The sequence below is a fragment of the Bos grunniens genome, chromosome 7 (genome assembly GCF_055505025.1).
Source record: "Bos grunniens cultivar Pamir isolate PY7600 chromosome 7, Bosgru_T2T1.0, whole genome shotgun sequence".
Lineage (NCBI taxonomy): Eukaryota > Metazoa > Chordata > Mammalia > Artiodactyla > Bovidae > Bos > Bos grunniens.
Genome location: NC_141171.1, coordinates 69,324,931 through 69,339,397, shown reverse-complemented (window position 1 = coordinate 69,339,397; position 14,467 = coordinate 69,324,931). Strand labels below are relative to the sequence as shown.

At 40.3% G+C, this 14,467-nt stretch overlaps 1 protein-coding gene across 6 annotated transcripts in view; it reads left to right on the top strand.

Annotated features, from left to right (window-relative positions):
- The first annotated feature begins 1,650 nt into the window (after window positions 1–1,650).
- The window catches only part of SOX30 (SRY-box transcription factor 30), a 48,267-nt gene continuing 35,450 nt past the window's right edge, over window positions 1,651–14,467 (top strand). For 3 of the 6 annotated variants that reach the window (XM_086412644.1, XM_086412647.1, XM_086412642.1), the window contains exons 1-3: window positions 1,651–3,035; window positions 4,608–4,847; window positions 6,125–6,301. In XM_086412644.1, the coding sequence (XP_086268770.1) occupies window positions 2,027–3,035; window positions 4,608–4,847; window positions 6,125–6,301 (1,426 nt within the window). In that variant the 5' untranslated portion in view covers window positions 1,651–2,026. The remainder of the gene's footprint in view (window positions 3,036–4,607; window positions 4,848–6,124; window positions 6,302–14,467) is intronic. The other 3 variants (XM_086412646.1, XM_086412643.1, XM_086412645.1) reach the window with 2 other exon arrangements.

Below are 14,467 nucleotides of genomic sequence, written 5' to 3'. Positions count from 1 at the left end.
TTAGACTATGCTGCTGCCGCTAAGTCGCTTCACTCGTGTCCGACTCTGTTCGACCCCATAGACGGCAGCCCACCAAGCTCCCTCGTTCCTGGGATTCTCCAGGCAAGAACACTGGAGTGGGTTGCCATTTCCTTCTCCAATGCATGAAAGTGAAAAGTGAAAGTGAAGTCGCTCAGTCCGACTCTTCGGGACCCCATGAACTGCAGCCTACCAGGCTCCTCCGTCCATGGGATTTTCCAGGCAAGAGTACTGGACTGGGGTGCCACTGCCTTCTCCGATTATTAGACCATGGCGGTCTTTATTCGTTCAGCAAGTATTCATGGAATGTCTACTATACACCAGGCTCCATGACCGGCGTTGGTGATTCAGAAATGAACAAAACACAGTCTGTCCTCAAGGAGAATACAAGTCCCCTACACACCAACCTTCAAGTTGCAAAATTTTAAAGATGCAAACGTGTTTTTGCATGTCCAATCACGGAAGTCACAAGTGAAACTGCAGCTTACTCTTTGTCTCCTGTTGCTGACAATACTGCAGTTCTACAACTTCCCACTTTTCCTGTTTATTCCCTTGATGCCAGCCCCTGTATGCCAATCTTCACACTGTTCTACCATACTTTTCAAGGTACACTACTGTAAGATTAAAAATGTTTTATTTTTGTTTTATGTATCGTTGGGTACCTAGGATACCTCTGCTGGGTATCTCTGCTGGACTTACAAATTCAATTTATAAAGGTGCTCTGGGAACGTTCCTATGCACGGGGCTTGCTGTAAAGCAAAGTCGGGGAGGCAGGACAATAATGACAAAGAGATACATAATTACAAATTGTGGTAAGAGCTTTAAAAGAAGTGATAGAGATTTGACCTTATTTTCCGAGTCAGAGAACATGTCTTTGAGGAAGTGCTAGTTGAACTATTTGAAATGCCAGAAGGAGATGTTAAGGAGACACAAGGGGAAAATACAACTGAGGGCATATTCAAACATCTCTGAAGTAGTAGAAATGATGAGAGGTAGCAGTAGCTGAAGCTGGAGCTAGAGTGATTAAGTAGGAGAACTAGAGCTCAAGCCATTTGAGGCCTTATGGATTCTGCCAAGAATATTAAACCTTTATTGTCTGACCTGTGGAGTGTCCTGAGATTTTTGGGGGCCAGGGCAGCGAAGGTTATGAGAAGACTAGAGTTGTATTTTTCAGATTCTTGGCAACTGGAGTGTAGTGGTACCAAAATGAAAAGCAAGAAAACTATTTACTATATACAGCTATAGCAGTATCCAGGTGAAAAGATTATGTAAGATCAGAAAGGAGTAATGGGAAAAACCGAAAGAGGTGGAAGAATTTGGGATGTGTTTTGGAAGTACGAGTGGTGTATTTCTGCCCACAGGATTGGTGATTAAAGTCTAGCACTAATGGTTAAGTCCAACACACTCCCCTGCAAGATTAAGTAATGAGGTTATTGAGACGTTGCAAAATTTGCCCTTTCCCGTGGCATAAATCCAAAGTCCCCCTTGAGGGTCGGGGTCCATGGGTTATTCCGGAAGTGCAAACTGCGTATACAAGGCCAGGATCTCCAGCTCTAGTAAATAACTCACGAGACTTTACCCCTTGGAGGTCAGTGGCTTCGAACAGCTCTGTTTCCGGGCAACGCCATTGTCGGGCGCTCTGGGCGGGGGAGGGGTAACTAAGGACAACGGCCGGAAGAGAACTCCGGAAGAGAGGGAGAGTCAGACGGGGAAAATAGGCAGCACGTGTCGCGGCCCAGGCCATCAAGAGTGATTCGAGGGCTCCGCACGAGAGGAGCGCGGAGGTCAGGCGGGGCCGGAGAACGCCCCTATGATTGGCGGGCCGGGGTACCAGAACGCTTGTGATTGGGCGAGGCCAAGACCAAGGACTGCTTTTTGAACCGCGTAGGGTTCTGGGTAGCAAAGACCTTGGAAGGGTCTTAACTGAAAGGGGCAGGGGGAAGGTCGCCAACAAACGGCTGAGCTCACAATCCGTCCTGGGACCAGGCCGGGGCGTCCCCCTCCCCCCATGGAGAGAGCCCGGCCGGAGCAGCCGCCTCAGCAGCGCCAACTGCCGCGGGCTACCCCGCCGCGCCCGCTGCGCCCTGCTCCGCCCCCGCTGCCCGTCGAGGGCGCCTCCTTCCGGGCAGCGGCCACTGAGCCCTCTCCGTCGCCGCCCACCCCGTGCGCGGCCGCCATTGCGACCGTCGCCTCGTCGTGTGGGGAACCCTCTGCGTCGGGCGTCCAGCCAGCGGCAAGACGGCTGCTGCAGGTGAAACCGGAGCAGGTGTTATTGCTGCCACCCGGGCCACCACTGCCTCAGGCCCGGGAGGAAAGCGCCGCCACCTCTCCCGCGCAGGCGCGGCTGCTGCAGCTGAGGCCCGAGCTGCTCCTGCTGCCGCCGCCGCCCCCCGCATCTGAGGGCATCCCCTGCAGGCCTGAGTTGCACCCGTTGCAGCCCCGAGCGCTGCACGTTAAGGCGGAGAAGCAGGAGCCGGGACCCGGCTTGGATCTGTTGGCTGGGCCTCGGAGGGCCGTCGAGGCGTGCCCTAAAACCTCCAGGACGGTGAAGGCAGAAGGCTCTGGGCCCCTCAACAGCCGCCGAGGGGAGGAGAAGAAGGGCAAGTTGGAGGCGGAGGAGATCGTAAGCTACGCAGCAAAAGGCGAAGAAGGCAAAAGCCTGGCAGTCCTCAGAGAAGGAGTCATCAAAACGGAGGCGCCTGAGAGACTTCGAGAGGACTGCAGGCTCAGTACAGAGCCCGCGTCCAATGGCCTGGCCCATGGCAACAAGGATGTCATCCTGACCCAGTCGTCCAGTGCCTTTGGGCCACATCAGCAAGACCTCAGGATCCCTTTAACTCTTCACACCGTACCCCCTGGGGCCCGGATCCAGTTTCAGGGACCTCCACCTTCAGAGCTGATACGATTGACCAAGGTCCCGTTGACACCAGTGCCTATTAAAATGCAGTCCTTACTGGAGCCTTCTGTAAAAATTGAAACCAAAGATGTCCCGCTCACGGTGCTTCCCTCAGATGCAGGTATTAGACAGCAGGGGAATCAATCTGGTTTTCAGACTTCGTCTATTGCCCATAGCTGACATATCAGCTGTTGAGAAGCCTAAACTAGAAAAATAAAATCATGGATTCAGGGCAAAGTCTGCACAGGTATCACTTCTGACTTGTACATATACCAGTAAAATACACTAACACGTTCAAGATTCCCAAACATTAAAAATAACCTATGTTTTTAAAGGTCCATTAAATGAGATTTAGGTGTGACTAATGCTTATACACAAAAATGGAAATAGTCTTTCTAGGTAAATACAACATTTTCAGTTTATATTGCTGCAGATAATCAACATTTTAAAATGTTATATGATAGTAGCTCAGTGTTTTTACGTGTATTGATAGAAAAAGTTTTAAGAAAAAGGAAAGTTTATACTGGATTTATAAATGATTTATCTTTTTTAAAAACGAAGAGTAAGCATTTTCTAGGAGAAAAGACTACGTAATTAATTGTAACAGTATTCTAAAAGCTAAGGACTTACAGAAATACAGAAAATGAAAGTAGAATAAAAGTTTTCAAATAAAGGACCATAATTATAGTAGTAACAATTAAAAGTAGATATCTTATTACTATCCATTATTTCCAAATACATAGCTAGAAAATTCTTAAGATTTAATTCAGACAATTATGCCTTAAATGTGGAAATTCACATTAATCTTCACTTTATATTTTCATTAATTTTATATAAATGTATTAATGTATTTGTTCTTATTTTCTTTATTGATTCTTCCTTCCCTCCCCCCCTTACTTTTCACTTTTAGTAATTTTTAAATTTTGTTTTCATTTTCTAAAGGAGAGAAAGGGAAAACTTTCTTTGTAATACTTGTTTCATCCTTTATGCATTTAAAAATTTTATATGTCAAGTAAGCTTAAGATAAAGAGAATATATGAAATTTATAGACAGTGGCTTTTGATGAATTATATAAGAAATGTGACTTTAAACAGCTTCCTTTATTATAATTTCAGTTGCCCCTGTGACTTTCAAAAAGTCATCTTTATTATTTTCCTCTTTTTTCCATGGGACTAGTATTAATGACCCACCTTGGCAGGTGCTTCACTTTAATAATGAAATATAACTAACACTATAATATTATAAGTATTTTTGCTTGAATGGGCACTCCAGCGGCATGTAGGTGAATTCCTTTAAACTTTTAGGGTACATCCACCTAGTGCTAGGATTATAGTCATGAATAAGTTATAGTTCCTGTTCCCCATTAATAGAATATTTTTAGTGGGAAATAAGCCAAATGTTAATTGTTGTTAGAAGCATTAATATAACTCAAGGAAGTAATAAGACAGCATTTTACAGTGTCTTCAATAATAATAATCTTTCTGAGGAAAAGAACAATCATTCTAAACCACAGTTTAGAATGCTGAGTTCAAGGGTTATGAGGAATTCTGGAATACTGGCAGTTCTTTGGCTATATTGAAGTGAATATTTTCTCCATATATTTAAAAAGTAAATATAGTTGGAGGTGCACTTCACTTTAAAATTGTGTGTGTGTGTGGCACATTAATTTAGTCTTTTAATTTTTGTCATGTAGGAATACCAGATACTCCCTTCAGTAAGGACAGAAATGGTCATGTGAAGCGACCCATGAATGCATTTATGGTTTGGGCAAGGATCCACCGGCCAGCACTAGCCAAAGCTAACCCAGCAGCCAACAATGCAGAAATCAGTGTCCAGCTCGGGTTAGAGTGGAACAAACTTAGTGAAGAACAAAAGAAACCCTATTATGATGAAGCACAAAAGATTAAAGAAAAGCACAGAGAGGAATTTCCTGGTAATCAAATGAAATGAACAAAGCCTCTTTCTAATTTCTTTTAAATTTATTTATTTAGGTAAAGAATAGGTTAGGATGAGATTGAAAGACAAAATGTAATTTTTTTCTGGTCTGATGTGTACAATAGAGAAAATTATGGTTAATATTATAGTAATGATTGAATTGATACTGGACATAAGTTTTCTTAAACAGAGCAAAGTAGAACAATATCTGGTCTCATATTTGCCAACCAGCGCAAACCTGATCTGGTCTTATATTTGCCTACTAATGCAAACCTGGGGATATACAGTTTTACAGTGGTTTTGATTTAATATAAAAATATAAATTTAATGATAGTGAAGCTCCAGAGTTCTATGCTATGATATTTCAAATATATTAGAAAATGAAGTGTTCAGCTCATAGCAACAGAAAAAATATGCAGTGCACACTGCAGGCATTAGCACCAAGCTCCATTTTAATATTATATGGTTATCAGAATCTAGTCCTGCCTCCTGCCTGATAAATTTATCCTCATCATGACATAGTTTGAAATAAATTCTGACTTTCTCCCCAGCAGTGAGGACATTGTTACTAAGCTTGGTAAAAGCTTAATATGTGTTGGTATGACCAACACATTGTGCGTGGAGGGAAAAGAATTTTTTTCCTCAAGTAATAGCAGAGAGATTCAGACTGGGAATGGTCAGGGTAGTGGTTACAGGGAACCAGTGATACTTTTGGTAGTACAGTGGCAAAAACTGCCATAACTCTGTTTTTCTGAGTTTAGAAGGAAACTGGGTGGTTTGTAGATTTGGAGACTGCCAAGTCTAAGAAGGTGACTTTTCCCAAAGAAGGCATAAAAATAGTGACTGGTCATTAATAACCGCTTCATTGAAAGACATAGATAATTGTATCTTACAGAAAGTAAAAAAAATGGGAGGAGACAAATAGCGTCTTACTGGGGCATTTTTTTTTTTTTTATAATGGGTAGAGGAAAAACTTTGGAATTCAGACTCAGTGCCTTTAATGTTGATTTTACTGTAAATTCATTATGTGTCTTTGGAGAAAAGACATTTACTCTTGGTCTTCCTTTGAATTATTAGTTACAACATTGGCCACTAGCTAGGAGCCATATGGATACATATGCTGAAATGCACAAAAATAGTTATCATAAAAGTGGAAAAGATACTTTAGATAACTAAGACTTAGAAGTGTTTTGGACTTTTAATGTGAAAAGAACTATTTAAAGGCTAAATAGGATTTGTAGGTTCAAATTAAAAATGGTTAATCTTCTTCTCTAGGTTGGGTTTATCAACCTCGTCCAGGGAAGCGAAAACGCTTCCCTCTAAGCGTTTCTAGTGTATTTTCTGGTACCACACAGAATATCATCTCTACAAATCCAACAATTTATCCTTATCGCTCACCTACCTACTCTGTGGTAATTCCCAGCCTACAGAATGCCATCACTCATCCAGTTGGTGAGTTGGTTTTATTGTAGATTATAATTTTGTAATGGCTTGTGTGATCATTTTACCTCTCAACTTGAAATTTTGCTTCTGATAGTTTAAGAGTTTAAACAACAATATTAAGAAAAAAATCAAAAGTGAGAAAGTGAAAACATTAAATCAGAGAAGGAAAATTTTCAGTAGACATCAAAGTCCTTGGTTTGCCAGACCAGCAAATATTCCATGTCAGACCTTTTAAGCAAATCAGGATGAGTCCATAGATTATGCAGATAATGCAGGAAATGACTAAGATAATTCAGTAGGAAATAGGAATATGTTTTTAGTGTTAGCATAAAAGAATGCCTTGCTGATGAGGTATGAGGCATCCTGTTCTGGAATTTAATAATGGTGACTGACCTGTTAAGACCTTTTTTTTTTTTTTTTGCTGCTCTAGAAAAAGCAATGGAAGTAATCTATCTTCTACCAGATATTTGGTTCATTACATTGTCTTTCCCTAAAATTTCTCCTCTATTATCAGTTCTTTACAACATTCCTGTGTTTTGCATTTAAGAACCCCAAATTGAGAATTTAATATCTTCAGAACTTTTATAGGGCTATCCATCATTAGTTTGTTCTTCCAGAGCCTATTTTAGTCATCTCTTAGGCAGAGCTTTGTACATTCCCTGCTTACTATCACTTGTCCTAAAACTGCTGTTCTTTCCAGTTTTAAAATTGACTTATTAGGAACTTAGGCATTTTCGGTTTTTCCCCTGTGTATTATTATAGTCATAAATACCAACAAGGCCACATCAAGGGTATCCAGACTCAAGGCAAAGAAAGCTGATCCTATCACCCTGTTCTTCTCCCAGTACTTTTGCTATTTTGTAGTATCTCTTTTAATTCTGTATTCAAACTGGACTTAATTATGCTTTATTTTTTCAAAAAAAAAAAACTTGTGTAATCTGTTACGTTATTTAAGATTTACACTTTTATCATCTGTGTTTCTTCCTTTTACACCTTTTTCTAAAGCTTTTCTTCCATGTCAGTCTATCCACAGTTAAATAAATGCTGTATGTTTTCTCTTCTCAGAAACATATTTATCAATGTTCTTACTTGAGGCAACTGACATTTTAATACAATATATTAACTTTATGCAATTCTGCGCAAAGGTTTGGGGAAATAGAAAGTGGTAGAGCTCTTAGATTCATTATGTTTTATATAAGTATGAAAAACAAAATTATCAGATCAGATCAGATCAGTCGCTCAGTCGTGTCCAACTCTTTTCGACCCCATGAAGGCTCCCTGTCCATCACCAACTCCCGGAGTTCACTCAGACTCACGTCCATCGAGTCAGTGATGCCATCCAGCCATCTCATCCTCTGTCGTCCCCTTCTCCTCCTGCCCCCAATCCCTCCCAGCATCAGAGTCTTTTCCAATGAGTCAACTCTTCACATGAGGTGGCCAAAGTACTGGAGTTTCAGCTTTAGCATCAGTCCTTCCAAAGAAATCCCAGGGCTGATCTCCTTCAGAATGGACTGGTTGGATCTCCTTGCAGTCCAAGGGACTCTCAAGAGTCTTCTCCAACACCACAGTTCAAAAGCATCAATTCTTCAGTGCTCAGCCTTCTTCACAGTCCAACTCTCACATCCATACATGACCACAGGAAAAACCATAGCCTTGACTAGACAGACCTTTGTTGGCAAAGTAATGTCTCTGCTTTTGAATATGCTATCTAGGTTGGTCATAACTTTCCTTCCAAGGAGTAAGCGTCTTTTAATTTCATGGCTAGGAAGCCTTTTAGAACCATATACAAAGTAATCAAATCTAGGTATTTTTTTGGTTGGCTTTTTTCTTTTTAAATTTCTCTTATTTCTTCTTAGGTAGTATCAGTAAAGATTTGTTTCTTGGACCTCAAATTATAAAAATCATTATCTTTTAAATATAAAATTTTGGAATTCTTTCCCCAGGTGTATATATATAGTTATATATAGTTACATATATATAATTGTTATACAGTAGTTATGATGAGACTTATTGGCTGTTCTGCTGCCCAATCATACAGCTTTTGAAATATGTTCTTTTAGTTTTACTCATCAGCTTGGCGTATAGTACTTTGAGGAGTTGATATCAGTTGCAAATTTGGAAATGTCACTGTATATTTTACATTCTAAATCATTTATAAAACTCTTAAATAAGAAAAAATTATAGCACAAATCCCTCAGAAAATCTACTTTTAAAATCTACCTTTAAATGCTCATTATCTACAGATACAAATGTTTATACCATTCCTTTTTTTTTTTTTTTTTTGTTCAACCAAGTTTATATTCTAAATATGAAATCATGGTAATTGTGTTTTTCAAACTTGTTTATTTCCATGGAAGAAAAATACCAAATTAGTGAGGTATCAGTTTAGTTCAGTTCAGTCGCTCAGTCGTGTCCAACTCTTTGCGACCCCATGAATGGCAGCACGCCAGGCCTCCCTGTCCATCACCAACTACCAGAGTTCACCCATAGAGTCAGTGATGCCATCCAGCCATCTCATCCTCTGTCATCCCCTTCTCCTCCTGCCCCCAATCCCTCCCAGCATCAAAGTCTTTTCCAATGAGTCAGAAACAATTTGCTCTTTTTCTAGAAAGATTTGTATACAAATATATTGTATAGATTTCACCAGCTTTTCAAGTGTAGAAAATTGACTCACCAAACTATGGCTCTCAAGTAAACTTACTACTTCCAAAAACAAGTTCACTACTTCTGATAACCTGGTATTTTGTTGACTTTCCAAAAATGCTCTGGATTGACATTTTTGGCAGAGAGACCATTTGTATCTACTTCATCCAGTATTTTCTCATTTCTAACTTTTGAGTTTCTTTAAAGCTCTTAGGTTAATGCCACCTAAGATCTCATATATTCATTTTATCAATTTGGATTAGAACATTCTGTGAACTTGCCATTATACTGTATTTGATGTAATGTTTTTAAACTATCTGCTGTGAAAATGAAGTAGGTTCAGATATCTTCTTAAGGTCTTTAGTAGGAAGTGGGTTTTGAGTCTCTCCATTCTTTCAATTGACTTGTACACCGTAATGACTATCCCATTGATTCCATTAAGTCTCTTCTTTCTGTAAAAGTATTTAAAAAGTCACTTACTATTGATTTTAAGGTCCCACAGATGTAATTTCTTCAATTTTCTTTTAAACTGTCTAATTTTTACTTGCATCTCACTTACACACTTTGGCTTCTCTTTTACAGATTTGGACGAGCTCTTCATTTTAAAAACATCTTTCCTTTCTGTGGGTACTCTTTAATTTGGTCAAGCTTCCCTGGTGGCTCAGACGGTAAAGAGTCTGCCTGCAGTACGGGAGACCTGGGTTCAAACCCTGGGTCAGGAAGATCCCCTGGAGAAGGAAATGGCAAACCACTCCAGTATTCTTGCCTGGAAAATCCCATGGACAGGAGCCTGGCAGGCTACCACCCATGGGGCCACAAAGAGTCAGACGCGACTGAATGACTTCACTTTCACTTTGATTTGGTCAGTTAGCCACAACTTTTTGATTTTTAAGGCACATTTTTTTCCTTCTAGGTTTTTAGCATTATCATATAAAATAACCTTCATTCTTCTATAAACTTTTTATTTTAGTTATCCCTATCAGCCTTATTTTCCTACCCCATATTTGTAGTCCAAAAATCTAATTTTGTCTCTCATGTTTAATCCCACATATTGAGCTTATCTCCTGTTTCCAGTTTCTGAAAGTACTTACAGCTTAATAGTCCAGAATACTTCTTAGATACTTCCCTTTATCAAATGTCTTTGATGCCAGTTACACCAACATTTTAATTTTATATTAAATTCAGTTTGGTTCAGTCACTCAGTCGTGTCCAGCTCTTTGTGACCCCATGGACTGCAGCATGCCAGTCTTCCCTGCCTATCAGCAACTCCTGGAGCTTGCTTAAATTCATGTCCATCGAGCCAGTGATGCCATCCAGCCATCTCATCCTCTGTCGTCCCCTTCTCCTCCCGCCTTCAGTCTTTTCCAGCATCAGCGTCTTTTGAAATGAGTCAGCTCTTCGTATGAGGTGGCCAAAGTATTGGAGCTTCAGCTTCAGCATCAGTCCTTCCAATGAATGTTCAGGACTGATTTCCTTTAGGATGGACTGGTTGGATCTCTTTGCAGTCCAAGGGAATCTCTAGAATCTTCTCCAACACCACGTTCAAAAGCATCTATTCTTTGGTGCTCAGCTTTCTTTATGGTCCAACTCGCATATCCATAACATGACTACTGGAAAAACCATACCTTTGACTAGATGGACCTTTGTTGACAAAGTACTGTCTCTGCTTTTGAATATGCTATCTATGTTGGTCATAACTTTCTTCCAAGGAGCAAGCATCTTTTAATTTCATGGCTGCAGTCACCATCTGCCGTTATGGAGCCCAAGAAAATAAAGCCTCTCACTGTTTTTATAGTTTACCCATCTATTTGCCATGAAGAGATGGGATCAGATGCCTTGAGTTTAATTTTTTGAATGTTGACTTTTAAGCCAATTTTTTCACTCCTCTTTCACTTTCATCAGCAGACTCTTTTTAGTTCCTCTTCACTTTCTGCCATAAGGGTGGTGTCATCTGCATATATGAGGTTGATGATATTTCTCCCAGCAGTCTTGATTCCAGCTTGTGCTTCATCCAGCTTGGCATTTTGCATGATGTTCTCTGCATATAAGTTAAATAATTAAGGTGATAATATACAGCCTTTATATATTTCTTTCCTAGTTTGGAACCAGTCCATTGTTCCATGTCTGGTTCTGACTGTTGCTTCTTGACCTGCATACAGGTTTTGCAGGAGGCAGGTAAGGTGGTCTGGTATTCCCATCACTTTAAGAATTTTCCACTGTTGTGATCCACAGTCGAAGGCTTTGGTATAGTCACTAAAGCAGAAGTAGACATTTTTCTGGAACTCTCTTGCTTTTTTATAATCCAACAGATGTTGGCAATTTGATCTCTGGTTCCTTTGCCTTTTCTAAATCCAGCTTGAACATCTTGAAGTTCACGGTTCACATACTGCTGAAGTCTGGCTTGGAGAATTTTGAGCATTGCTTTACTAGCATGTGATATGAGTGCATTTGTGTGGTAGTTTGAACATTCTTTGGTATTGCCTTTCTTTGGGATTGGATCGAAAACTGACCTTTTGCAGTCCTGTGGCCACTGCTGAGTTTTCAAGATTTGCCGGCATGTTGAGTGCAGCACTTTAACAGCATCATCTTTTAGGATTTGAAATATCTCAAATGGTATTCCATCACCTCCACTAGCTTTATTTGTAGTAATGCTTCCTGAGGCCCACTTGACTTTGCATTCCAGGATGTTTGGCTCTACGTCAGTGATCACACCATCATGGTTATCTGGGTCAGTAAGATCAGTTCAGTTGCTCAATCCTGTCGGATGCTTTGCGACCCCATGAATTGCAGCACGCCAGGCTTCCCTGTCCATCACTAACTGAGACTCACGTCCATCGAGTCAGTGATGCCATCCAGCCATCTCATCCTCTGTCGTCCCCTTCTCCTCCTGCCCCCAATCCCTCCCAGCATCAGAGTCTTTTCCAATGAGTCAACTCTTCACATGAGGTGGCCAAAGTACTGGAGTTTCAGCTTTAGCATCAGTCCTTCCAAAGAAATCCCAGGGCTGATCTCCTTCAGAATGGACTGGTTGGATCTCCTTGCAGTCCAAGGGACTCTCAAGAGTCTTCTCCAACACCACAGTTCAAAAGCATCAATTCTTCGGCACTCAGCTTTCTTCACAGTCCAACTCTCACATCCAAACATGACCACAGGAAAAACCATAGCCTTGACTAGACAGACCTTTGTTGGCAAAGTAATGTCTCTGCTTTTGAATATGCTATCTAGGTTGGTCATAACTTTCCTTCCAAGGAGTAAGCGTCTTTAAATTTCATGGCTGCAGTCACCATCTGCAGTGATTTTGGAGCCCAGAAAAATAAAGTCTGACACTGTTTCCCCATTTATCTCCCATGAAGTGATGGGACCAGATGCCATAATCTTCATTTTCTGAATGTTGTGTTTTAAGCCAACTTTTTCACTCTCCTCTTTCACTTTCATCAAGAGGCTTTTTAGTTCCTCTTCACTTTCTGCCATAAGGATGGTGTCATCTCCATATCTGAGATCATTGATATTTCTCCTGGCAATCTTGATTCCAGCTTGTGCTTCTTCCAGCCCAGCGTTTCTAATGATGTCCTCTGCATAGAAGTTAAATAAGCAGGGAGACAATATACAGCCTTGACGTACTCCCTTTCCTATTTGGAACCAGTCTGTTGTTCCATGTCCAGTTCTAACTGTTGCTTCCTGACCTGCATATAGGTTTCTCAAGAGGCAGGTCAGGTGGTCTGGTATTCCCATCTCTTTCAGAATTTTCCACAGTTTATTGTGATCCACACAGTCAAAGGCTTTGGCATAGTCAATAAAGCAGAAATAGATGTTTTTCTGGAACTCCCTTGCTTTTTCCATGATCCAGCGGATGTTGGCAATTTGCTCTCTGGTTCCTGTGCCTTTTCTAAAACCAGCTTGAACATCAGGAAGTTCACGGTTCACATATTGCTGAGGCCTGGCTTGGAGAATTTTGAGCATTACTTTACTAGCGTGTGAGATGAGTGCAATTGTGCGGTAGTTTGAGCATTCTTTGGCATTGCCTTTCTTTGGGATTGGAATGAAAACTGACCTTTGCAGTCCTGTGGCCACTGCTGAGTTTTCCAAATTTGCTGGCATATTGAGTGCAGCACTTTGACAGCATCATCTTCCAGGATTTTAAATCGCTCAACTGGAATTCCATCACCTCCACTAACTTTGTTCATAGTGATGCTTTCTAAGGCCCATTTGACTTCACATTCCAGGATATCTGGCTCTAGGTGAGTGATCACACCATCGTGATTATCTTGGTCGTGAAGATCTTTTTTGTACAGTTCTTCTGTGTCTTCTTGCCACCTCTTCTTAATATCTTCTGCTTCTGTTAGGTCCATACCATTTCTGTCCTTTATCGAGCCCATCCTTATATGAAATGTTCCCTTGGTATCTCTAATTTTCTTGAAGAGATCTCTAGTCTTTCCTATTCTGTTGTTTTCCTCTATTTCTTTGCATTGATCACTGAGGAAGGCTTCAGTAAGATCTTTCTTGTATAAATCTATTAAATTGATCACGTTTATTTTTTTAAAGGTTTCTAGAAATCTGTTAGAAGCAGTATTTATTTTAGCCTGGCTTTCAAATGTCAGTTTTATATATTTATGAATTTTCTGGTGAGATTATTTCATTCTTTACATTTTATTACTGAAACCTGAAATGAATTTTCCTTATTACATCTAAACTCAATTGATATCTTTTACTCTTCTGAATTCATACATTTTCTCTAAATTTTGACTTTAAAAATGTTTACTACTATTTTAATTTTTTGGTAGTAGACATATAATATCATTTTGGTTTATCCATCTCTTCTTTTTTAACAGAAATAACACAAAAAACCTCCAACATTCTAATATTTTTATAATCCAAAAACAATCTTATCTTGTCTTTGTCTAAAGATCAGTTCTTGCGAAGTTTTATGTTCAGAAGAAACAAAGATATGGCTTGAAAATTCCTTGAAAAGTGATGTAGCTCATTATTGTGGGTTTTCTTGTGGAGCAGAGGAGGAGGAGTCACATGGCTCAAACTATACTAAGTCTTCTTAGGACTCCTCTTTACCATTTCTCTCCCCAAAGCCCCACCGTCCTTAGCAGTTATCTAACTGTTCTTCCCAAGCCTCTATTTTCCATCTCTGTCTCTATGTCTCTGACTCTTAACCCTATTTCTCTCTCTCTCCTCTCCTCCTTTTTCTGCCTCTGTTTCTCTCTTCTTAGCCATATGCTGGTCTTCCTATCCTTCTTTCTACTTCTTTACAGCTTTTTCTTGTACAGAAATTTGGTCTGTCCTCAGTTTCTGCCATTCTCTACTCCTTTCTGTTCATCCCAGTCAGGCAGCAAAAGCCTGGTTACATCTTTCATCCATTCAGCACAGGTAGTAGAGTGTTCTTCTTTAGGAATGGGTGAGAGGGATTTGTCGAAACTATGGACAGCTATTAATAACTAATTTTTTCCTTTTCTTATCATAGTGTAGTATAGATCTAAGTTTCTGCTCTTTACTTCATGTTACAATTAGATAATGCTAGCTGCT